At 48.0% G+C, this 25,605-nt stretch overlaps 1 protein-coding gene across 1 annotated transcript in view; it reads left to right on the forward strand.

Annotated features, from left to right (window-relative positions):
- The first annotated feature begins 14,329 nt into the window (after positions 1 to 14,329).
- RGS10 (regulator of G protein signaling 10) overlaps positions 14,330 to 25,605 on the forward strand; it is a 42,361-nt gene continuing 31,085 nt past the window's right edge. Inside the window, exon 1 of the mRNA XM_033181288.1 lies at positions 14,330 to 14,488. Within this exon, the coding sequence (XP_033037179.1) occupies positions 14,440 to 14,488 (49 nt within the window). The 5' untranslated portion in view covers positions 14,330 to 14,439. The remainder of the gene's footprint in view (positions 14,489 to 25,605) is intronic.

The following is a 25,605-nucleotide window of genomic DNA, read 5'->3' on the forward strand; positions in this document are numbered from 1 at the left end:
CCTTGAGGCCACCTCAGCCCCCACCGCACCCCCCAAACCCCCGCCCTAGGAGGAGCTGGGACTGCAGGTACGCACCACCACGCGGAGCTAATGTTTGTGTTTTTGTTTTGGAGACACGGGGTCTTACTATGTTGCCCAGGCTGGTCTCGAACTCCTGGGCTCAAGCCATCCACCTGTGCTGAAATTACACTGCGCCGGATTTTTTTTTTTTTTTTTCAGGATATCCCTCAAGCTTTCTACCTTTCCAGAAAGTCCAGTGACATTTTGATTTCTGATCCTTTGTGTGTGACCTGTTTTTGCTCTTTGTAAATTAACAGTTTTGTTGAGATAGAATTTATATACCAAAAAACTTGCCTATGTAGAGCACACAATTAAATGGTTCCTAATGTATTTATGGGGTTGTGAAACCATCAGCATAATCTAATTTTGGAACTTCGTCATGATCCAAAAAGAAACCATGTACCTATTACAGTCACTCCCCTTCTTCCCTTGTTCCCAGCTTAGGCGATTGAGAATTTACTTTTTGTCGCTACGGATTCGCCTATTCTGGACTTGGCATAAATGGAATCACGCAGCATGGGATGTTCTCTGTCATGCTCTTTCACTTAGCGTAACATTTTCAAGGTTGAGAGCATGAAGGACGCTCCACTCCAAAATATGCCTAATTGGTATATCGATTATTTCCAGTTGCAAGTCTTGGAGAAATGGTGGCTTCAGAAAGGACCAGCTGACCTGCCTCTTCCTGCATGCAGCAAGTGGTAAAGATTCCTCTGGGAGGGGACCCCTCTCCAAACCAGAGAGAGAAAATAGCCCTTATCACCAGAGACTGGAACTGAGGACGGCAATGGACCTGAATAAACGTACTTCATGAACACTTGTCTTCCGCCTTTTTTTTTTTTGAGACGGAGTCTCGCTCTGTCGCCCAGGCTGGAGTGCAGTGGCCGGATCTCAGCTCACTGCAAGCTCCGCCTCCCAGGTTTACGCCATTCTCCTGCCTCAGCCTCCCGAGTAGCTGGGACTACAGGCGCCTTTCACCTCGCCTGGCTAGTTTTTTGTATTTTTTAGTAGAGACGGGGTTTCACCAGGTTAGCCAGGATGGTCTCGATCTCCTGACCTCGTGATCCACCCGTCTCAGCCTCCCAAAGTACTGGGATTACAGGCTTGAGCCACCGCGCCCAGCCCCTATCTTCCGCCTTTTTACACCCCCTCCTGTACCTCCTGGTGGATCTCCTAGAACATTTTATCACCCTTGCCAGATTTTCTTTGTCCTGTTTTTTCCTCCTCAAATTTATTGTTCTTTGTCTAAAAAGTATAAAAGCATCTTGCTCTGCAGAGTCTAAGTGATGCAGAAAAAAAAGCATCTTGCTTTAGCCACTTCAGACTCGAGTCTCTTGTGAAGATCTCCATGGACATGCCAAACTAATAAAATGTGTATACTTCGCTCTTGTTAATCAGCTTGGTGTCAGTTTGGTTTCTAGATCTAGCTGAAGAGTCCACTAAGAGCGAAAAGGGGGATTAAAGGTGACCACTGGCTCCCCCGCGAGGCTCATCCATGGTGTAGCATATATCAGTATCGCATTCCTTTTTACGGTTGAGTAATACTCCATGGAATAGACGGAGAGCTACCACGTTTGTTTATGCATCGTCAGTTGATGGACATGGGTTGTTTATGCTTTTCTGCTACGGACCTTTGTGTACAAGTTTTAGCGTGGACATATGTTTTCATTTATCTAGAGGACACATGAAGAAGTGGAATTGCTGAGTGATATGGTAACTCCACATGGAGCTTTTTGAGGAACTGCCCAAGTGTTTTCCAAAGGGGCTGCATCATTTTCCATTTTCAACGCATATATAATTTTACAAACAGGGTATTGAGATAAAATGACATACAGTGGAATGCACATATATAAACTATATAAGTTTTGACATGTGTACACTTACAAAACAATCACCACAGTCAAGATAGTGAACACATCGACTCAAAATAACCCTTGTGCCTCTTTGAAATCCGTCCTTCCAGCTGGGTGCAGTGGCTCACGCCTGTAATCCCAGCACTTTGAGAGGCCGAGGCAGGCAGATCACTTGAGGCCAGGAATTCGAGACCACCCTGGCCAACATGGGGAAACCCTATCTCTTAAAAATACAAAAATTAGCTGGGCTGGGCACGATGGCTCACGCCTGTAATCCCAGCACTTTGGGAGGTCAAGGTGGGCAATCACTTGAGGTCAGGAGTTTGAGACCAGCCTGGCCAACATGGTGAAACCCTGTCTCTACTAAAAGTAGAAAAATTAGCTAGGCATATTGGCGCACACGTGTAATCCTAGCTACTCGGGAGGCTGAGGCAGGAGAATTGCTTGAACCCAGGAGGCAAGATTGCAGTGAGCCGAGATGGTGCCACTGCACTCCAGCCTGGGTGACGGCGTGAGACTCTGTCTCAAAAAAAAAAAAAAAAAAAACTAACTGGGCGTGGTGGCACATGCCTGTAATCCCAGCTACTCAGGAGGCTGAAGCAGGAGAATCGCTTGAACCTGGGAGGCAGAGTTTGCAGTGAGCTGAGATCACGCCACTGGCACTGCCCCCAGCCTGGGTGACAGAACGAGATTCTGTCTCAAAAAAACAAAAAGAAATCCATTTTTCCCATCACTCCCCTACCCCTACTCCCCATTCTCCTCCAAACAACCACTGATCTGTTTCTGTTACTGTAGTTTAGTTTGCATTTTCTAGAATTTTACATAAATGAAATCATACAGTATATATCTTTTTATGGTCTTTTTTTTTCATTGAGAGTAATTATTTTGAGATTCACCTATATTTTTGAATGTGTCAATAATTCATTCTTTTGTATGTTTATACCACAATTTGTTTATCCTTGCAGCTGCTGACGGACATTGGGTTGTTTCCAGGTTATGACAACTCAAGCTGGTGTGAACACTCATGTAGGAGTCTTTGTATGGACACATGTTTTCACTTTTCTTGGGTGAAATACCTAAGAGTGGAATGTTTGGATGATATGATAGGTGTATACTTCACTTTTTAAGAAACTTCTAAGCCACCTTTGAGAGTGGCCACACCATTTAGTATTCCCACCACCAATGTGCTCTTTCTAAGTTTTTTTTGGGAATTATCTTTGTTTGGAAATGTCATGCAGGTGCACCTTGTTGTAGATCTGACATTGTGCCCATTATGGGCTCTTTCCATTTGGAGATGAATTTTCTTCAGTCTGGGAAATTCTTTCTCTCCTCTCCTCTCCTCTCCTCTCCTCTCTTCTTTTCTTTTCTTTTCTTTCAGATGGAGTCTTGCTATGTTGCCCAGCCTGGAGTGCTGTGACTATTTCATAGGTAAGATCATAGCACACTACAGCCTCAAACTCCTGAGCTTAAGCAGTCCTGCTGCCCCAGCCTTCTGAGTAGCTGGTACTACAGTTCACACCACCATGCCCATCTCAGTCTGGGCAATTTTCTTGAATTATATCTTTAATTTTCTCTTTAACATTTTCTCTGTAATATCTTTCTGGAACTCCTATTACTTGAACGGATTCTCCAATCTTTCTTCCTTTCTCTCCTTTTGTACATTTCTTCATCTGCTCTAATTTTCAGGAGATTTCTTCACCTTTATCTTCAAACTCCTGTATTGAAACGTTTTGTTTCTACTTCATTTTTATATTCCAATCTTTCTTCTTTTATGAATGGATGAAATAGCTTCTCTCTCTCCCTCTCTGAGCTAGTTAGAGTATTTTTAAAGATTCATGCCTACTCTCTCTCGTCTTTCACCTGAATTCCTATTTTCTGTTTCTCTCTGTCTCTCTCATTAGAGACGTTCCTTAAATATCTGTGGTCTTTGCATAGTCCTCATTCTTGAGAAGGAGGTGTCCAAAGCTCTTTGGAACTGTGTGTGTGAAAGAGGCATGTGGATTGTGTATCCCTCTGCAGTTGGCCAGTGCTAACTCTGGAGAATGTTAACTGTTAATTTCCATTGTGTTTTTGTTTTGGTTTTTATGTTTATTTTTGGAGAGATTAATTTTTTTTCTAGTACATCTGGCTGCTGGGGAAGGGGCTGAGGAAGAAGGGGCTCCCAATCCTTTGTGCAGACCTAGGCTTAACGCTCTCTTTGACGCCCACAGCTCATCTGCACCCTTAGCTCAGCCAGTGGTTCATAAGTCCAGAGCTTCTGTGCCTCACCATTTCCCAAGATAATTATTTCCTAAGGTAGGTGGCGGGGAACTGAAGCCTCCTTATATAGACTTCTATCAATTCCCCCTTTTCAGTCCTTGCCTGTCCTCTTCTCTGAGGTCTGTGCCTTCCGGTCAGGAGCTCCTCTGAGGCTCTGCGGGGTGAACTGGCTTGTTCTCACTGTCACACCCTGCCTGCATTTAGGTTGTAACTCCTTCCTCTTGTTAAGTGTTTCTGCTTCGCCATCTCCTTTCCAATTGGCTGAAATCTCTCACCCATTATTGTCTCCTTTTTCTTTTCTTTTTTTTTCTTTTTTTTTTTTACGGAGTTTCGCTCTTGTTGCCCAGGCTGGAGTGTAATGGCGCAATCTTGGCTCACTGCAACCTCCACCTCCCAGGATCAAGCGATTCTCCTGCCTCAGCCTCCCGAGTAGCTGGGATTACACCTCCCGAGTAGCTGGGATTACAGGCACGCACCACCATGCCGTTAATCTTGTATTTTTAGTAGAGATGGGGCTTCTCCATGTTGGTCAGGCTGGTCTTGAACTCCCAACCTCAGGTGATGTGCCCGTCTTGGCCTCCCAAGTACTGGGATTACAGGCATGAGCCACCGCGCCTGGCCATGTTGTCTCCTTTTACATACACCTTGCCCAGATGGGTTTATACCTTATTTTATTTTTGTAGAGGCAAGGTCTCACTATGTTACCCAGGCTGATCTCAAACTCCTGAGCTCAGTGATCCTCCTGCCTGGACCTCCCAAGGTTGGGATTACAGGTGTGATCCGTGCCTAGCCTCTACCTTATTTTTTCATTATTATTATTATTATTTGAGATGGAGTTTCACTCTGTGTCCAGGGCTGGAGTACAGTGGAATGATCTTGGCTCATTGCAACCTCTGCCTCCTGGGTTCAAGCGATTCTTGTGCCTCAGCCTCCTGAGTGGCTGGGATTACAGGCACACACCACCACACCTGGCTAATTTTTGTATTTTTTTGTATTTTTAGTAGAGACAGGGTTTCACCATGTTGGCCAGGCTGGTCTTGAACTTCTGGCCTCATGTGATCCGCCCACCTCGGCCTCCCAAAGTGCTGAGATTGCAGGCATGAGCCACCATGCCCAGCCTTAATGCCTTTTTTATCATCTTAGTGGAGTTTGGGGAGAGAGGAGATAAGTATTCCTTCTCTTGATTCATCAGCACATTTTTGTTGAGTGTTTACTCTGTGACAGACACTCTTCTAGGTGCTAGGACAGCAGGGAAAAAAACAGTGACAATTCCCTGCCTCCACTGAGCCCACATGCAAGGGAGCATGTAATGCAGCGGATGTGGGCTGCAGGGAGAGGCAAGCAGTGGACATACTAAGTGAATCATAGTCTGTTAGAGGGCCATTCATGCTTTGGAGAAATGTGGCAGGGATGGAAATAAAAGGTGTGAAAGTGCAGGGGGAGGGGCTGCTATTTTAAACAGGATGGATGGATGAGAGACCTCACTGAGAAGGTGACATTTGGATAAAGACCTGGAGAAACTGGAGGACGATGCTATGCATGTGCCAGGGAGGAGTGTTCCAGACAGAAGGGACTTACGTGGGTCATGAGGAGGGAATGCATGGAGGAGTTTCAGGGATGAGGAGGAGCCCTGTGGCGGGGTGAAGGAGTAAGTGGGAAGGCCAGGAGTGGAAGGATTGGAGACTCAACTATGTGGGACCTTGCAGGTCTCTGCATGACCATGGGCAACCTCTCTGGGCAACGTGGGGAGCAGCTACAGAATTTTGAGCAGAGGGTTGACATGGTGAGATGTCCCTGGTTTTGAAAGGATCACTCTGGTTGCTGGGTTTGGAATAGGTGATGGCAAGGTCGCCCTTAGGAGGCACCTGTGGTACTCCAGGCAGGAGATGGTGGCTTGGGCAAGGGTGACTACAGTGCAGATGGAGATGATGGCTTGGGCAAGGGTGATTGCAGTGGAGATGGAGACAGTGGGAAGTGAGGGATTCTGCATGTATTTCGAAGGATTACTTGATCACTAGTCAAGAGGCATGAGAAATGATCCCAAGACAATTGTCTGAGCAACTGGAAGGTTGAAGTTGCTTTTAATGGAGGTGGAAGAGTTGTTCTGTTTGGATGTATTCCTTTTCAGGTGTGCCATCAGACGTCCAAGAGGAGATATCAGGTTGGAGATAGAAAGGTGGGAGTCCTGCCCCTTTTCAGCAGGAAGTAGCCAGAAAGAGTCATCATCCAACACTCCCTAACAGCAGTTAGGGTTACCACTTCTGAGGGGGGAATGATACAGGAGTTAAGAAGAAATTACTCAGATAGTGAGGGTATGGGAGTCCTCAGTGAGGTTTTCCTTTTTAAGAAAGCAACCCTAAAATCACTTCCTATCAAAGAGCAGCCTGTAAAATCAAACTGCAGACATAGACAAGCAAGCTGGATGCTGGCACGGGTGAATGCCGGCAGGAAGAAAGCTACCTGGGACTAGGCATGTTCAAAATGGCGGCTCCATCTTCCCTTGTCTTTGCCAGCCACATGTATATAAGGAGCAGACAGGATGTCACCAGTCAAGTGGAAAACTCATTTGTGTAATAGCGTTAGGGTGGGGTGGCCAGCCTTCCCTGTGCGCTATGTAAACGTCACATCTGATCCAACCAGTCTGTGGGCCCTACGTAAATCAGACACCGCCTTCTCAAGCCTGCCTATAAAATCCGGTGAGAACCCCCCACTGGCTGGTCTTTCCTTTCGGAAGCCCCTTTCCCTCCTAGAGAGAGAACTGTTCTCCTTCTCTTTCTCCTGCCTATTAAACTTTCCGCTCCTTAGCCCCCTGCCCCCCAAAAAAGGTGGGAGTCCTGAGATGGGAAAAGGGTATTTGATATAAACTTTGGATGATAACAATGTACCAGTGTAGGTTCCTTGATTGTACAAATGTACCTCTCTGGTGTGGGAGGTCATATGCTATGAGACGCTATGCGTGTTTGGGGCAGGAGGCACGTGGAACTCTACTGTCTGTTCAGTTTTGCTGTGAACCTAAAATTGCTCTAAAAATAAAATTTACTTTTGCCAGGCATGGTGGCTCACTTAATCTCAGCACTCTGGGAAGCCAAGGTGGGCGGATCACGAGATCAGGAGATGGAGACAGCCTGGCCAACATGGTGAAATCCCGTCTCTACTAAAATACAAAAATTTAGCCAGGTGTGGTGGTGCACACCTGTAATCCCAGCTACTTGGGAGGCTGAGGCAGGGGAATTGCTTGAACCCGGGAGGCAGAGGTTGCAGTGAGCCAAGACTGTGCCACTGCATTCCAGCCTGGGTGACAGAGCGAGACTGGGTCTCAAAAAAATAAAAATAAAAGTAAAATAATAATATAATAACATTTACTTTAAAAAACATAGTATTATAAAAATCTAGCCGGCTGGGCATGGTGGCTCACGCCTGTAATCCCAACACTTTAGGAGGCCGAGGCGGACGGATCACCTGAGGTCGGGAGTTTGAGACCAGCCTGAACAACATGGAGAAACCCCGTCTCTACTAAAAATACAAAATGAGCCGGGTATGGTGGCGCATGCCTGTAATCCCGGCTACTCGGGAGGCTGAGGCAGGAGAATTGCTTGAACCTGGGAGGAGGAGGTTGCAGTGAGCCGAGATCGAGCCATTGCACTCCAGCCAGGGCAACAAGAGCGAAACTCTGTCTCAAAAAAAAAAAAAAAAAAAAGTAGCCATGCGTGGTAGCATGTGCCTGTAGTCCCAGATTATACCACTGCACACTCCAGCCTGGGCAACAAGAGCGAAACTCCAGCTAAAAAAAAAAAAAAAAAAAATTAGCCATGCATAGTGGCACGTGCCTGTAGTCCCAGATTACACGACTGCACCCTCCAGCCTGGGCAACAAGAGCAAAACTCCAGCTAAAAAAAAAAAAAATTAGCCATGCATGGTGGCATGTGCCTGTAGTCCCAGCTACTTAGGAGGCTAAGGAAGGAGGATCGCTTGAACCCAGAAATTCCAGATGAGCCTGGGCAACAAAGGGAGACAGATCCCCATCTCTGCAATAAATAAATAAAAATTAGAGCTAGGCGTGCTAGTGTACGCCTGTGGTCCCAGCTACTGAAGAGGACTGAGGTGGGAGGAGAGAATTGCTTGAGCCTGGGAGGTGGAGGCTGCAGTGAGCCGTGATTGCACCATTGCATTCCAGCCTGGGTGACATTATGAGACTCTGTCTCAAACAGACAAACCAGATAAAGAGTGCTGTACCAGGAAAACTGCCTGCCCAGGAGTCGGGAAACCTAGTATCACATCGTAGCTAAACACAAGTTCAGCTGCTGTCTGAGCCTCAGTTTCCTGATCTGCAGCATAATATGCTGATCTCCAAGGATCCTCCAGCTGTGATATGCCAGGAATGTGGGACTTGAAGTGCAAGAGAGATCAAAGATGGGAAAGGCAGCCAGTGTCTGCTTGCTCCTTCCATGGGAAATTAAGAGTTTTAAGAAAGCAAAACCAATGTTGTAAAAATGAAGGCTCACCCAGGAGTGGGTAGCAGTGAGCTATGATTGTACCACTGCACTCTAGCCTGGATGACAGATGGAGACCCTGACTCTTTGTTTTTATTTTTGTTTTTTGAGATGGAGTCTCACTCTGTCACCAGGCTGGAGTGCAGTGGTGTGATCTCAGCTCACTGCAGCCTCCACCTCCCTAGTTCAAGTGATCCTCCTGTCTCAGCCTCCCGAGTAGCTGGGATTACAGGCACGTGCCAGCACGTCCAGCTAATTTTTGTATTTTTAGTAGAGACAGAGTTTCACCATGTTGGCCAGGATGGTCTCAATCTCCTGACCTCATGATCTGCCCCCGTCGGCCTCCCAAAGTGCTGGGATTACAGGCACGAGACACCTCGCCCAGTGAGACTCTGACTCTTAAAAAAAGCTGGAGTGGGGGGAGTTGGGCGGGGACCAGATGCTATAGCTCACACCTGTAATCCCAGCACTTTGGGAGGCCAAGGTAGGAGATCAGGAGTTTGTGACCATCCTGGGCAGCATAGCAAGACCCCATCTCTACAAAAATAAATGAATGATGGCTAGGCACAGTAGCTCACACCTGTAATGCCAGCACTTTGGGAGGCTGAGGGGCAGATCACGAGGTCAGGATTTCGAGACCAGCCTGACCAACATGGTGAAACCCTGTCTCTACTAAAAATACAAAAATTAGCCGGGCATAGTGGCATGTGCCTGTAATCCCAGCTACTCAGGAGGCTAAGGTAGGAGAACCACTTGAACCTGGGAGGCAGAGGTTACCATGAGCTGAGATTGCGCCACTGCACTCCAGCCTGGGGGACAGAGCGAGACTCTATTTCCAATAAATAAATAATAAATAAATAAAATTAAAAATAAAAAAAGAATGAATAAATGCATACATACGTACATATATACATAAGTAGCAGGGTATGGTGGTGCACTCCTGTAGCCCTAGTTACTCAGGAAGCTGAGGTAGGAGGATTGCTTGAGCTCAGAAATTCAAGGCTGCAGTGGGCCATGATCACAGCACGACACTCCAGCCTGGGCAACAGAACAAGTCCCTGTCTCTGAAAAACAAAACACAAAACCACAACAGAAATGAAGCCTTATATATTTTTGTGGCATTAAACCCAGCAGAGATTTCAACTAGTCTCTAATTAGTGATTTTTCTCTGATTTAAAAGCACATACACTGCAGAAGTTTGCAAAACAGGAAAATGTAATGATGAAAAGTAAAATAACCCATTATCCTATCATCTAGAGATACAGTCTAGTAATATTTAGGTGTAATTAACTGCTAGCTCTCTATGTATAAACATACCATATTCTCCTCTTCCTCAACACTGAAAATTTTCTGTGTATTTGTATCCTGATTTTTTCAATGAGAGCTTCGTCTAAGATTCTTTCATTTTTCTCTTTGCACCAGTTTTTTCCACCAAGTTCCAAAGATTTTTCACAGTTTTTTACAACTGTTAAATATTCTATCACAAGAATAGGTTATACCTTAGTCATTCTCTTAGTGGGCATTTTTAGCTACTGTAAATAACACTGATAAAAAGAAGTGTTATGTTGTTTGATTGTGCACGTAAATGTTTGCATCATTTGTTTTTCTTTTGGCACAAATTACCAGTTACAGAATTATTCACTAGTCCAAGAGGTATAAACATTTTGAAGACTCTTACATATGTTGTCAAATACATATCTTAACAAATCTGCTTCTCTTCCTTCTAGATAGTTGCAACAATTTACTTTCCCTCCTTCACAGCGTAGTAACACTGACAGTGTTACTAACCCTGCCAATTTCCTATAACTGAAAATAAATCCACTTTTGACTGGCTGTATGATAAAGTTTATCATTTATTAAAACATCACTGTAGGGGGAGTAAGAGTAATTAAAATTCCAGTAATTTTTTTGTGTGCCTACATGTGCTGGGCACTATGCCAGATGCTTTTTTGTTTATTGCTATCGAACACCACTTGCTTGGAGTGTAGGTGACACCTCTCCTTGCCCTGACCCTTGAGGCTGCGATGTGTTTGAGGACTCAGGTGGTGTGTCCACACAGCTGGTTGCTGTTTGCTCAGGATTAGTACCCAGGTCTCTTGACTTTAAGTTGGCCACTTACTCATTTTACTATAGCTTGTCTGCCTCAACTGGCCTAGAATTGTTATATAAACTCTGGTGATGAGAGGCTCTAAAATGTATTCACAGCTTACCAATTTTTTAGTTTCTGGGTAGAATGAAAATATTGAACTCCAAAGCCAGTAATCCCTCTGAAATCTTGCATTACCAGAAGACATCCGGGTCTCTTGCTTCTTGCCTGATGTGAACGCCCTTGAACCAAAAGTGAGATCAGCAGGGGCAGAAAGGGGCTAAACTGCTTATCCTCTTCTTCTGCACACTGGCTACCACAGTTTGTTTGTGAAGGCTTGACTTAGGAGGCTAAGGAGGGAAGATCACTTGAGAGCCCAGAAGTCAGAAATCAGCCTGGACAACATAGTGAGACTCTTGTGTCTACAAAAAAAAAAAAAAAAGCTTCAGAAAGTGCATGCTGGACTTACAGGAAAAATGCCATTTGGATGGTGAGCACCTTCAATCCAGTGCAAATCACGGTTGGAACTTAATCGTGTGTGTGTGTATGTGCGCATTTGGCAAGTTTTAGGAGTTAGGAGGCTTTATACTTTTATACGTGGTTTTTTGCACAGTGCACTTTGAAAACTGGCTTTTGAAACTTTAGACACGTAAAACAGTTATTTACAGCAATTTCATGAGGACAATCTTTCAATGTCCCAGGCAAAAATTTTAAACTGTGTACATTAAACGTTAACCATGCATTTTTTTTTTTTTTTTTTTTTTTGAGATGGAGTCTTGCTCAGTCACCCAGGCTGGAGTGCAATGGCTAGAGCACAGTTCACTGCAACTTCTGCCTCCTGGGTTCAAGCAATTCTCCTGCCTCAGCCTGCTGAGTAGCTGGGATTATGGATGCCCGCCACTATGCCCAGCTAGTTTTGTATTTTTAGTAGAGATGAGGTTTCACCATGTTGGTCAGGCTGGTCTCGAACTCGGGACCTCAGGTGATCGGCCTGCCTTGGCCTCCCAAAGTGCTAGGATTACAGGCATGAGCCACCACGCCCGGTCTTTTCCCCCTTTTTTTGGAGACAGAGTCTTGCTCTGTCACCCAGGCTGGAGTGCAGTGGTGAGATCTCGGCTCACTGCAACTTCCTCCTTCAGATCTTGGCTCACTGCAACCTCCTTCTCCGGGGCTCAAGTGATTCTCCTGCCTCAGCCTCCTAAGTAGCTGGGGTTACAGGTGCCTGCCACCAGGCCTGGCTAATTTTTGTATTTTTAGTAGAGATGGGGCTTCACCATGTTAGCCAGGCTGGTCTTGAACTCCTGACCTCAGGCAATCCGCCTGCCTCCACCTCCCAAAAGTGCTGGGATTACAGATGTCAGCCACAGCGTCCCGCCTTAACTATGCATCTTAATTTTTGTACTTACTATCTGATGTGCTAACAGGACAGTAAAAGTGATTTAAGGCTGCTATATTTTCCCTTTATTTAAGAGATGCCTGGGATTCTCAGCTCAGGAGGGATTCATAGCATGTTTTAAGCCACACCAGTGTTTTTCAGGAGACGCTAGGGTGGACTTGGCAACTAGCATAACATTGAGCTGCTGTGCCTAACTTTTACCCCTGTGTGCCAGTGTGCTTATTTCCTGTTAGGATTACTTGTAATTTCGTCTCAGGGAAGTTTTCTGGGTGGGTGCGTTGCACCAATTCCCTTGTTATTGTTATAAGAATGCAGTGATAGCCGGGCGCGGTGGCTCCAGCCTGTAATCCCAGCACTTTGGGAGGCCGAGACGGGCGGATCACAAGGTCAGGAGATCGAGACCATCCTGGCTAACACGGTGAAACCCCATCTCTACTAAAAAAATACAAAAACTAGCCGGGCGAGGTGGCGGGCGCCTGTAGTCCCAGCTACTTAGGAGGCTGAGGCAGGAGAATGGCGTAAACCCGGGAGGTGGAGCTTGCAGTGAGCTGAGATCCGGCCACTGCACTCCAGCCTGGGAGACAGAGCCAGACTCCGTCTGAAAAAAAAAAAAAAAAAAAAAAAAAAAAAGAATGCAGTGACCTCACTTGGATCCAGGACTCTGCCAGGATTTAAAATCCTGCTCTTCCGAAAGGTGAAACTCTTACCTATAGTTAAGTATCACAGCTTGATCCCATTACAATGAGATGGAAGTTTGTCTGGGCCCGGAGCAGGCCAACAACAGCAGTTTTAAAAGCAGAACGCCCCCCGCTGGGTCTAACCCTGTTCTTGGTCACCGCGTTCGCTTCAGGAGCCTGGAAATCCTCTTGTGGCAGAAGTGGGAGAGTGCTTGGAAATGCCTTGAGGAAAACGACTTTTAAGGGGGAATAGCGGGGAGCAAAACACGAAGCAACCACCGGACACACTTGGGGTGCAACTGGGGCTGTGGGGTGGGTAGACGGAGAGGGAAAGTGAGCAGAACTGGAAGCTCAGAATAGAAGATACAAAAGAAAGTGCCAAGTAGTGAAAAAAAACTGCAAAAGGACGGGGGGGATGGGGGGGAGGGCGGCTGGGGAACAGTTTAGAAAAATAGCAATTAGTACAGCTAAAAATAAAGACCAATTTAGAGACAAAGCCAGAGACACAAGGAGAAAAATAAAACTCGCCAGAAAGACAATTTCTTGCAAACCAAATGTTCAAGAAAATGGGGGCTAATGACATCCCCTCTGGGGCTGCTCTGTAGAAGAAATGAAATAATAGGAGACCGTGGAGCGCGCAGCGCCCAGCAGGTGACGCCGTGGGGGCCTGAGTGGTCCCGGTCGTGGAGCCTGAAGGCCCTACCAGAGGCTGTGCCCACGTGTCCCCATAGTTCGAGAAGTGTCCCGAGAGTGCGGTATGCGGGACAGAGCACCGCCCGGCGCTGGAAGCGGGGGGTTCCTGCGGAATTCTCTCAGGTCTCCCCGAGTCCTGGCGCCCGCGCGGCACAGCCAGGGGAGAGGGCGCCCACCCGCGGCAGCTCGGCTAGCTCAGCGCAGCGGCCCTGGGGACGACCCACACGCATTCGCGGGGCGGGAAGGCGCAGCACCCACGAAGTCGGGGAGCAGCCAGGCCCCGGCAGGCGGGGATCCTGGTGACGAGGAGGCAAAGGCCACGGGCCGGGTCGCGCCTGAACTCTACAGAATAGCGAGGCCTCGGTTTCCCGGCCTGTGACCCAGGAGGGGACTCCGCCTGCCACGCGCGAAGGCTCGCTGAGAGCCCCGAAGCGCGGTGCGCCCGCGGCGCCGTGCCCGTTTCTCCCGGGCTGCAGGGAGAAGGCGGGAGACCGCGATGGGCGCGGGAGCTTGAAGCTGGGCGGGGCCGGCCGGGGCGGCATCTCGGGCGAGGGCCAGGGACCCCGGGACGCGCTAACCGCTTCTGCTGGGCTACTAAGTTCCCGACGACGCGGGCTCCCTCTGGGCCAGTGCACCCCATCCCAGGCGCAGGATAGACTCCTGGCGATCGGGGGTCACCCCGAGCTGCCCTGCCCCGCCCGGGCACCCCGGAGCGGAACCGCGAGCCCCCACCGGCGGGGGCGGGCAGGGCGCACGGAGCGCGCCACGCGGCGCCTGGCTAGGAGGAGGGCGGCGGGCGGGGACCTAGCGCTCCGGGGCGGTGCTGAGCCCGCTCCTCCTCCTCGCCCTCCTCCTCCTCCTCGCCTTCCTCCGGCTCAGCCGCCGCGCCGCCGGGCTGCTCCTGCTTCCTCCCCGGGCGCCCGCGGCGATGTTCAACCGCGCCGTGAGCCGGCTGAGCAGGAAGCGGCCACCGTCAGGTAAGCGGCTCCAGGGGCCCGCGGGCTGGGGGTCGGGGCGCCTCTTCGCCCGCCCGGCCTCCTGCCCTCCCTCCTGTGCTCGGGCGCGGCTCGGCGGTACCTCCCAGACTGGAGCCCGGGCCGACCGCACCACTTCTCCCCGCTGGGTCCCGCACCTTCGCTGTCCCAGCAGCGACGGGAGCGCAGAGCTCCTCCGGGCGCCCCGGGGAGGAAGTTTGGCTGAAAGAGGAACAGCCACAGTTTTCTTTTTAGTGATGGTCTGGGAGAAAAAGGAGCGCCCAAATTCCCCAAACTTTGGAGGTGACATGGGGCTCCAGATTCTGAAAGCAGAACGGCGCGCGGGCTTCTCCCTCAGTGGCCCTCTCCGCCTCCGTTGCGGGCGTGGGTGGAAGGGTGCCGAGCGCCCGGGGGAGCACGGGGGGACCTGGGCATCCGACTGTGCGTCTGGGCCTGGGGCGCCGGGGGCCTTCGCTTCTGCAGCAAGGAGCCGAAAGATGCGATCGCGAGGGTGACGGAACCCCAGGATGGAGAAGGGCACCTCTGCGGTCCGTGCCTGCGAAGTTCTGACATTACGAAGGATTCGCCTTGGCTGTCACTCTGGGCCAGCCTGAGCCACGATCTGGGGCAACTTGATAGGGCAAAGACCCCACGGTGAAGGTGGAGCCAGGCCCTTGGTTCTGGTCCTTCTACCCTTTGGCTCATCACAATAGCTACGACCTGTACAGGCCTTCGGGTGCGCCAAGGGCTTTCTCCACCGCGTTGGGTGGACTCTCCCTTCACCCCTAGGACACCCTGGTGCGCGAGAAGGGAACGGAAGCCAGGCGCTGTTAGGTAACTTGCCCCAGTCACACCCAGCAGGTGATGGGGAGCCTTTCAAACCCAGGTTCACCTGACTCTGGAGTTCGGAGGCTTTGCCGGGCTTCCCACGCCAAGATTCACTTCTGCTTGGCGCTCAGAGTCCGAACACGTTGGTGCATTTCCTTTCTGCTCCTGATATTTTATGAGGGACATTGTGGTTTAGAGACTGGGACCAGACTGGCTAGATCCGAATCTCACCTTCGCCATATTCACCAGCCATGGGACCTCTCTGCAGAATAAGGGTCTGCAAGATGGGAATAACAGTAGCTACTCGCCTTTTTAAGCACTTAATTGGAACCTGTCTCCCATCCATCAAGTTTTGCAAATTATTGTATTTAATATGTAGGATTTCGTAGGGTTGTTGTAATGATCTTACATTGTTGCCCGGCACGTACTAAGTGCTCCATTAGCGTTAGTGGGCATGTAAACCTTTTTGTGTTGCATGTGAGTAAAAGAATTCCCTTGTGGGTGTTAATGTTAACTATTCTCTATGGTTGGCACAGGCCTGTGGAGTGCTGCTCAGAGCCTGGACTCGAATTAAACTCTTGGTTCTAACCTTGACTCTGTCATTCAGCAACACTAGGCAAATTACCTGATCTCTCTGTGCCCCTGTTTCAATGATGTGCTGGAACTGGCTCAAACTGGCTTGCAAGAGCCACTTACTAAATATTCAGAAAGTTTGGGAACTGGTTGCTAAACCTTAGGTAGCTTGAAAGTAGTTATGATGGGATATTTACATAATGAAAATCAACAAAGCTAAAAATGAAGGCTTCATTTTGACTCAGGAGAGCTGATTTCTAGCACACCTCTGAATCACTTTCTCCATCTGCAAAGTGGGTTTCATAGGATTATGGGGTTACTCAAAACCACATGAAGCCCCTAGTACAATGTGTGGCACTTAATAAATGTGTAATAATTATTAGGTTTTTCTCCCTTTTGCCTATTATAAATACAGCTGCTATGAATAGCCCTATACACATTACTTATTACTTTAGATTACTTTTGGGTTGAAGACTGACAAATACAACCATTGTATCCTGGGAGATACATGGATTTGGGGTGATTTTGCATGTAGCCATGTTGCACCCCAAAAAGACTGAATGCAGTTTTAGGGAATAAATTGTTTCAGGGCAACAAATTTTAAGCCTCATGAAATGTGGTTACATCACTGATAAAAAAGCAGTCTCAGGCCGAGCGCAGTGGCTCACACCTGTGATCCCAGTACTTTGGGAGGCTGAGGCAGGAGAATTGCTTGAGCTCAGGAGTTCCAGATAAGCCTGGGAAACGTGGCAAAACCCCGTCTCTACAAAAATAAAAAAAAAAAAAATTAGCCAGGCATGGTGGTGCGTGCCTATAGTCCCAGCTCCTTAGATGGCTGAGATGAGAGGATGAGCCTGAGAGGCTTGAGCCTGGGAGGTTAAGGCCGCAGTGAGCTTAGATCCTGCGACTGCACTTCACCCTGGGTAACAGAGTGAGACTCAAAGAAAAGGAAGGAAGAAGGAAGGAAGGAAGGAAGGAAGAAAGAAAGAAAGAAACATCAGCCACTAAACATTGTGGATTGGTACTGGATGCCTCGACTCCAGTAGCCTGATTTTCTTTGGAATTGTAGGTGTAGGGTCTTTCCCCATTATGGAAAATAACGGAAGTTCTTACCTGACTGGTCATCACCACCAAGCCGTGGGCAAAGAAGAAGCCTAGTGAGAAAGGGGTCGTTTGGGCCTGGAGGCGGAGGTACTGAGAAGACAGCCAAGTGATTTTTGGGACCCTGTACTGATTTTTTTTTTTTTTTTGTAATTTTGAATTTTTTTTTTTTTTTTTTTTTGAGACGGAGTCTGCCTCTGTCACCCAGGCTGGAGTGCTGTGGCCGGATCTCAGCTCACTGCAAGCTCCGCCTCCCGGGTTTACGCCATTCTCCTGCCTCAGCCTCCCGAGTAGCTGGGACTACAGGCGCCCGCCACCTCACCCGGCTAGTTTTTTGTATTTTTTAGTAGAGACGGGGTTTCACCATATTAGCCAGGATGGTCTCGATCTCCTGACCTTGTGATCCGCCCGTCTCGGCCTCCCAAAGTGCTGGGATTACAGGCTTGAGCCACCGCGCCCGGCCTGAATTATTTTTCTTAAAGAGGATTCTCAAATTGTATAAACTTCAGGTTCCACAAAAGCTGGAGCTGCTCCTGCAGGACCCCTGATTTGGTCCTGGTTGTGGTCCTGCCTTCCCCAGCACTTTCTATTTTACACTTTTCCTACCTTTCAGCAAAATCTCACTGGAGACACTGTCTTTCTGCGGAGGATTTGGAGTTCCTAACCCCTCCTTCCAAGGTTCAGAGTGGGATTTCCTTAGTCTTCTTCCTGAGGTTTCTCAAAGTGTGTTCCACCCGTCCTGTGGGTTCAGGAGGGCCTGGATAAAGTCCAGCTTCTCAGGCCTCGCCCAGACCCACTGATTCAATCTTGGGGACGGTAGGTAGGTGGGAGGGTAGGGTGTGTCTTTGACAAGCACCCCAGGGAATTCTCAGGCCAGTGAAATGTGAGGGTCCCCCAACAGGATTCTGTCCACTCACCCTGCCCAGTTATCAACCTTGCATTGTTGGTAATTGAAATATGCCCATCTGAGATGCCAAGCTGAAGCCACCTGACTCCCTACCCCTGCAGCTGCACCCAGGGGTGACCTCTTAGGGGAATTCCCACCCTGCCAGGCAGGCATCGGCCTTCCCCTCAGGCCTGTCATGCAGGATCCCATTAAACCCTTGGGAACAGTTTTAAGTTTATGGCTGAGCTTGTTTTATTTCAAGATGACAGTTTGCATAGCAATTTAATGTCTTTGTTTTAACAACCCAGCTGCAGGGTAGCCTTGGCAGCTGGGGCAACTTTCTCTGCAGAACATCACTGGCCCAGGCCTGCGGGGAAAGAGGTGCCAGCTGACGGGTGTTGTTTTCTGTAGGTATGGTCAAGCCCATGAGCCAGCTGAGCCTCTGGGACCTGCTCTGGTCACCACCTAGTGCAGCCCATAGCCTGGTGGGTGTGAGGTGCTCACTGTGTTTTATCTGCATTGGCTGATTTGTATTTGATGTGATGCCGCCTTTCTTCATGGTTAGAAAATGTAGATGCCTGGCATGGCCATTTCCTAGGGCTTCCTGGGTGAAGTGAGTCACTTCCCTCCCTGGGTTGAGTGAGTCCCCGGACGCTGGGCTCTGGGAACCTGCTGCTTAAACTGCACTAAATTTATGCCCCCAAGTTTCTTCTGCTTCCCCCAGATAGCTCTTCGCTGCAGCAGCCCGGGGGTGGCAGCAGGAGCGGAGGAGGCCCTGGCAGGCAGAAGCAGTGGCCCCTTGATAAGAGCTGTCAGGCGGCATCCGCTGGAGTGAGACAGTCCCTTGCAGACTTGTGGGGACAAAATTTCCCTTCCAAGCAAGTTCCCATCTGTCTAGAGCCCTGCTAAGCACCCTCAGGTCCACCTCGCTGCCCCACTGCCCAGTGGGGGGCCACTTATCTGACTGAGTCCTTCCCAGCCCCATTTTTCTTGCTCCCTAGTCTACCCTGGAGGGACTGGACAATACCCGCTCTGTGCCTTTGCTCCCCCAGATGTCCTTTGTCCTGTCCCAAAGCCTGGGTCTCCCTGCTCCAGTAGACCCAACCTTCGAGGCCTCGCTGTCTCCCACCCTTGGCACTTGACAGAGCAGCTTGTCTGAGCAGGAGGAAACCTTTTCATTTCTCCCTGGAGGGCTGCAGAGGCCACTAAGGGGCAGGGACTTGTCCAGAGCCACCCATTGCAGAGGGGCAGAGAACTCAAGTCTTGGACCCAAGTCCACGGCCACCTAAACACAACAACCGTTTAGCGACTTTGCTAAAATATGTTTAGAGAATGAATGTGGAGCTGACAACTTTCCTCCCTTCCTCCATCCCTCTCTCCTTTCCTTCCCTCCCTCTGTCCCTTCCTCCCTCCCTCCCTTCTTTCCTCCCATCCTTCTTTTCTCTAGTCAGGACGTTAGAAACAAACAAAGCAATCATCAAACACCTTTATCATTTCACATAGAAACGGACATTTTAACACCCCCAATAGTAGGAAAGATATAATCTCAGGTAAAGAGCTGTCCAGGCCGGGCGCGGTGGCTCAAGCCTGTAATCCCAGCACTTTGGGAGGCCGAGACCGGCGGATCACGAGGTCAGGAGATCGAGACCATCCTGGCTAACACAGTGAAACCCCGTCTCTACTAAAAAATACAAAAAACAAGCCGGGCGCAGTGACGGGCGCCTGTAGTCCCAGCAACTCGGGAGGCTGAGGCAGGAGAATGGCTTAAACCCAGGAGGCGGAGCTTGCAGTGAGCTGAGATCCGGCCACAGCACTCCAGCCTGGGCGGCAGAGCGAGACTCCGTCTCAAAAAAAAAAAAAAAAAAAAAAAAAAAAAGAGCTGTCCTGATCCTCTAGAATCTTCTAGAGGTTGTCGCTCCTGGGGAGAGACACTGGGTACCCGAGGAGAGAGGTGTGAGGAAGACTAATTCACCACACTCCCTTTTGTATGTCCTGAACTGCGATCTTTTTCAAAGCAAAAACAAAACAAGCAACCCAAGACTGTCCTTACTCTACCAGCACAGCTCGCTTGGGAAATATTTCCTTGTCTTCCTTCTCGTTTATTCGTGGACTAGTGAAGAACACTTCCGACCAGTCCATGGCACTGTGGGCAGGCGACCACCGGGGAACTTCTGGCCTCCTCTCCTCAATTCATTTTAAGTTCCATGAGAAAATGGGCCCCACCTTTCATTTCTGGCATCTTTCTCTGTGTTTCTCTCTCCCGCCAGAAAACCTGGGGTTGAATCCCAGCTCATCCACTTCCTTGCTTGCTTCTTTGTAGCAAATTTTTTATCTCACTGTGTCTCCGTTTCCTGATGTATAAAATGGGGCCCATGAGGAAACCAGCTTCCAAGGATTGTTGTAAAGTTTCGAGACTTGTAAGTGCTCAGTAAATGTCAACTTTTTTTTTTTTTTGAGATGGAGTTTCACTCTAGTTGCCCAGGTTGGAGTGCAATGGCATGATCTCGGCTCACTGCAACTTCTGCCTCCTGGGTTCAAGCCATTCTCTTGCCTGAGCCTCCTGAATAACTGGGATTACAGGCATGCACCACCACGCCGCCTAATTTTGTATTTTTAGGTTTCTCCACACTGGTCAGGCTGGTCTCAAACTCCTGACCTCAGGTGATCTGCCCCCCTCGGCCTCCCAAAGTGCTGAGTTTACAGGCGTGAGCCACCACACCCGGCCTCAACTATTTTTAATAGCTATCCGTCCTCCTTTCTGTGCCCTCTACCCTTAGCCTGGTGCCCAACTTTGCTCATTCCTTAGCAAATATTTATCACTATAAAATATATACTTGAGTACCAGACATCATGCTGACCCTGAGGAAGACGCAGCCCTTGCTTTCAAGAAATGCACCATCCACCTGACTGACCTTGGAGGAAAACGTCATTTACTTTGCCTCCAGGGAGGGTGCAGGACAGATTGAGCAGAGTAGGAGAGTGAGGGCAGCTTTACGCAGAAATGTCAGGCCCCAGAGGACACACAGGGGCTTCTGGAAGTGGAGAAAATCGATGACAGGGTCTTTGTTTTCAGGCTAGGGCTGCTGGGCCATTTTCATTTTTCTGGCCTTTGCCTAGAAAGTAGAGAGTCTAGGGAGACTACAAATAACAGTTTGGCGTTCTTATTTCCTTCCCTCTGGTAGAAACTGGAAACCAGTGGCCATCTGTTGTTTAGTCCACTTAAAAGAGGATGTTGAGGCTTGTTTTTTCTTCGGACCCAAGGGTGCTCGGGAGCCCTCCAGTCTCTGCCTTTCTCACACAAGGCGTCTCTTGGAAGGCAGTGGATTGTTGGTCTGCGTGGAACTTCTCAGGTGGACCCCAGAGCATGGAACGTAAGGAATGGCCCCTACCCCTTTCCATGTCGGCAGTCGCCTTGGCCCTGGGTGGGGCAGGGGCTGGGAAGAATGTGCTGTGAGGACACAGAGGTGCACAGGTGACTTTGGAAGGGCCAGAAGGAACACTTGGCTTTCTGTGAGGCCGGTGCCCTCGTGTGAAAATGCCACGATGCCCTTTCTGAGTGGAGACAACCCTCTTTCATCTGCTTTCCTTCTCCTGACTTGGATGCTGGCTATTACTATGATTATTGAAAAACTTTTTTCACTTTTGATGTTATTTCCTGCTAACCGCGGTTCAATCAAATCTCCCCAGCAGGGGAATTGCATGCAGGCGGGGTAGTTATTCTCAGCAGCTAGATACTGGAGCCGATAAACACTTAAGTAATATTTAGAGACGATGTTTCCATGACCCAGTTTCTCTGGAGCCTTACACAGATCACCAGTTGTAACAAAATGACTCTCTGATTCTAAATTGGGAGGACTTTTTAAAAAATGTAATACACTTGATGTGGCACAGGTGACAAGAGGTTTTAAATAAGTTTTGTGGGGTGTGTACTTTCTTTGAAACTTCATTACAAAATAGAGTATTTTAAAGGTGCACGCCTGTGCATGTGAGTTGTACCAAACCACTTTGGAATTTAGGGTTAATATCTCTGCCTTTTCCTGGACTTGAATGTTTAATAGCCTGTGAGTTTGAGGGAGTCCTTAGGACAAACCTTCTGAGGATGTAAGTTGACTCTGCTGTTGAGGAAACTGGATAGTGAGATATTACTAAAATATTATTTGACTTGGAGAAATTGTCTATGCAGGATAATTACACAGACCTTCCTGCAGATTAACGGCAGAAATCCATGCTGTGAACATTCATCTCTGATGAGTGTTACAGATGCCTTTTGAGTATGGATTTCCAAGGAATTAATGTCTGGAGAAGGTCTCTGTTAGATATGACATCATAGCATCTATAAATAATGCATCATAAAATAAGCTCCAAGCAACCAGCCCCAGCCATCTGCACTGTGATGCTTCACCCATCCTTGAAATAATGGCTTTTACTGACGCCAGAAGCCACATAGGACAGCATAAGCATAAATGGAAAACGGATATACATTGTGTTTGTGTGCTAGATGATTCCACCTGGTCTTATGTGACTTTTTTTTTTTTTTCCCTGCATGGATTGGACTCTTACCCAGTTTTCTGTTTTTTTCCCCAAAGTGTGATTGTTCTTGGTCTCTTAAAGGCTGTTGTGTTCTGGTCTCTGAGTACAAAGATCAGCAGATATAAAAACTAAAAATGGCAGTAGAGCCTTTGGTAAAGAGCATGTACTCTGGAGCAGGAGCACCTGGATTTTGATTTCCCATTTTCTAGCTGGGACCCTTGTGAGTTACTGTGCTTCAGTTTCTTCATCTGCAAAGTGGAAATAATACTAACCACATCAGTAGGTTATTGTGAGAACTGAATTATTTAATTCAGGTAAAAGCCTGGAACAGTACCCAGCACGTTGTAAATCATTTGCAAGTTTTTCTTTTTATTTTTTGAGACAGAGTCTTGCTCTGTCACCAGGCTGGAGTGCAGTGGCATGATCTCGGCTCACTGCAACCTCCGCCTCCCGCGTTCATGCAATCCTCCTGCTTCAGCCTCCCTAGTAGCTGGAACTACAGGTGTGCACCACCACACCTGGCTAATTTTTTGTATTTTTGTATACATGGGGTTTTATCATGTTGGCCAGGATGGTCTCGACCTCTTGACCTCGTGATCCGCCCGGCCTCTCCAAGTGCTGGGATTACAGGCATAAGCCACTGCACCAACCTTTTTTTATTTTTTTTTTGAGACAGTCTCGCTCTGTCATCTAGGCTGGAGTGTAGTGGCACAATCTCGACTCACTGCAACCTCTGCCTCCTGGGTTCAAGTGATTCTTCTGCCTCAGCTTCCCAAGTAGCTGGGACTATAGGCACCCACCACCACACCCGGCTAATTTTATATTTTTAGTAGAGACGGGGTTTCACCGTGTTGGCCAGGCTGGTCTTGAACTCCTGACCTCATGATCTGCCCGCCTCAGCCTCCCAAAGTGCTGGGATTACAGGCATGAGCCACGGCGCCTAGCCTTTTTTTTTTTTTTTTTTTAAAGACAGATTCTTGTTCTGTTGCCCAGGTTGGAGTGCAGTGGTGTAATCTCAGCTCACTGCAACCTCTGCCTTCCAGGTTCAAGTGATTCTCCTGTCTTAGCCTCCCGTGTAGCTGGGGATTACAGGAGTGCACCACCACACCCGGCTAATTTTTGTATTTTTTGTAGAGACATGGTTTTGCCATATTGCCCAGGCTAGTCTTGAATGCCTGGCCTCAAGTGATCCACCCACCTCAGCCTCCCAAAGTGCTGGGATTACAGGTGTGAGCCACCATGCCTGGCCCATTTGAAGTATTAACCATTATTATTAGCTAATGACAGATTAGTCTGAAAATAAATTTGCTGAAAAATATGCATTTTTGCATGCAAAACATTTGAAGATCTAAAATGATTTAAAGAGCCTAGAAGCTAAGAAAACAAAACAAAACACCAAAAACTTTTATTCAAAAGTTTTATTCAAAACTTTTATTGCAAAACTGTTTTATAGCTGAACTAAACAATGACAACAAAAATCAAACAGCATGATAAAATTGAAACAGACAAATGTCACAGGCAGGTCTTCCCTAGCTGGAGAGATCGTAAAACTGCTGAGAACATGCTTGACATTTTTTCCACCTATTCATATCAGTCCTGCTTTCTTGTGTAATCTGTCTGAAACGGAAGCTTTTATCAATAAAAAGGGATAGAAGAATATTGGAACTTTGTGGATCCAGGTACCAGAAGTTGGGCACCTGGGAAATCTTGGTTTTGCTTTATTCTTAAGTTCAGAAGTAAACCTGTTTTGCTATTGAGAAAGAGTATTTATTTCTTCTAATATTACTAGACTGGTTGTAACATTTATGTATGTATGTATGTATGTATGCATGCATGTATGTATTTACTTACTTACTTTAACCTGCTTCCCCTTCCCCCTTGGTTGTAACTTTTTTTCTTTTTTCTTTTTTTTTCCCCTGAGACAGAGTCTTTCTCTGTCACCCAGGCTGGAGTGCAGTGGTGCAATCTCAGCTCACTGCAGCCTCCGCCTCCCGGGTTCAAGCAATTCTCCTGCCTCAGCCTCCTGAGTAGCTAGGATTACCGGCACGTGCCACCACGCCCAGTTAATTTTTGTGTTCCATGTTGGCCAGGCAGGTCTTGAACTCCTGACCTTGCGATCTGTCAGCCTCAGCCTCCTAAAGTGCTGGGATTATAGGCATGAGCCACTGCGCTGGGCCTCTTTTCTTTTTTTTATGATTTTGTTTGTTTGTTTTTTTGTTTTATTGAGACAGCATCTGGCTCTGTCACCCAGGCTGGAGTGCAGTGACGCATTATCGGCTCACTGTAGTTTCTGCTTCCTGGGCTCGAGCAATCCTTCCACCTCAGCCTCCTGAATAGCTAGGACTACAGGCCCACACCACGATGCCCAGCTAATTTTTTGGGGTTTTTTTGTTTGTTTCTGTTTTGTTTTGTTTGAGACAGAGTCTTGCCTGTCACCCAGGCTGGAGTGCAATGGCACCATCTCGGCTCACTGCAACCTCCACCTCCTGGGTTCAAGCAATTCTCCTGCCTCAGCCTCCCTAGTAGCTGGGATTACAGGTACCCACCACCACACCAGGCTAATTTTTTGTATCTTTAGTAGAGACAGGGTTTCACCATGTTGGCCAGGCTGGTCTCGAACTCCTGACTTTGTGATCTGCCCACCTCATCCTCCCAAAGTGCTGGTGTGAGTCGCCATGCCTGGCCTAATTTTTGTATCTTTTGTGGAGACTTTTTGTTCAAATGAAAACAGACACATAAACCTAATATGCAAAAATGATTAGAGTATGAAATAAAGGGTGGGGGTTGGCGATTGTCTAACAGTGAGGTCAACTCTCTTAACTCTCAGACACTCTGTTGGCTAAATGATAGTCTACTGTGTGTATTTATTTGCAAGACAGTGTGACAGTGAAAACCCAAACATGGTCTGGTTTATTATGGAAAAGAATGTCCAGAGTTTTGGAATCCTTTCAGACCAAGGTTGAAAACTTATGGCCACAGTGGTTCTGCCATGGCAAGAGAAATTTGCAGCTGCCTAGATTGTTCCTGGAACAGTGAACTTGTGTCTCTAGATTTATTTACTTAAGAGAAGATCTGCTGGGGAAATGGAGTAAATTGTCAAACTGTGTTCTCTGGGCAAAGAGCAGAAGAGTAAATTAGTGGAATGTTTGGCAGAATGAACCCTGCTGCAGAAATTTCTTGTAATAATGATCTTTTAATTGGA

This window comes from Trachypithecus francoisi, unplaced genomic scaffold (assembly GCF_009764315.1).
Source record: "Trachypithecus francoisi isolate TF-2019V2 unplaced genomic scaffold, Tfra_2.0 Contig01579, whole genome shotgun sequence".
Taxonomy (NCBI): domain Eukaryota; kingdom Metazoa; phylum Chordata; class Mammalia; order Primates; family Cercopithecidae; genus Trachypithecus; species Trachypithecus francoisi.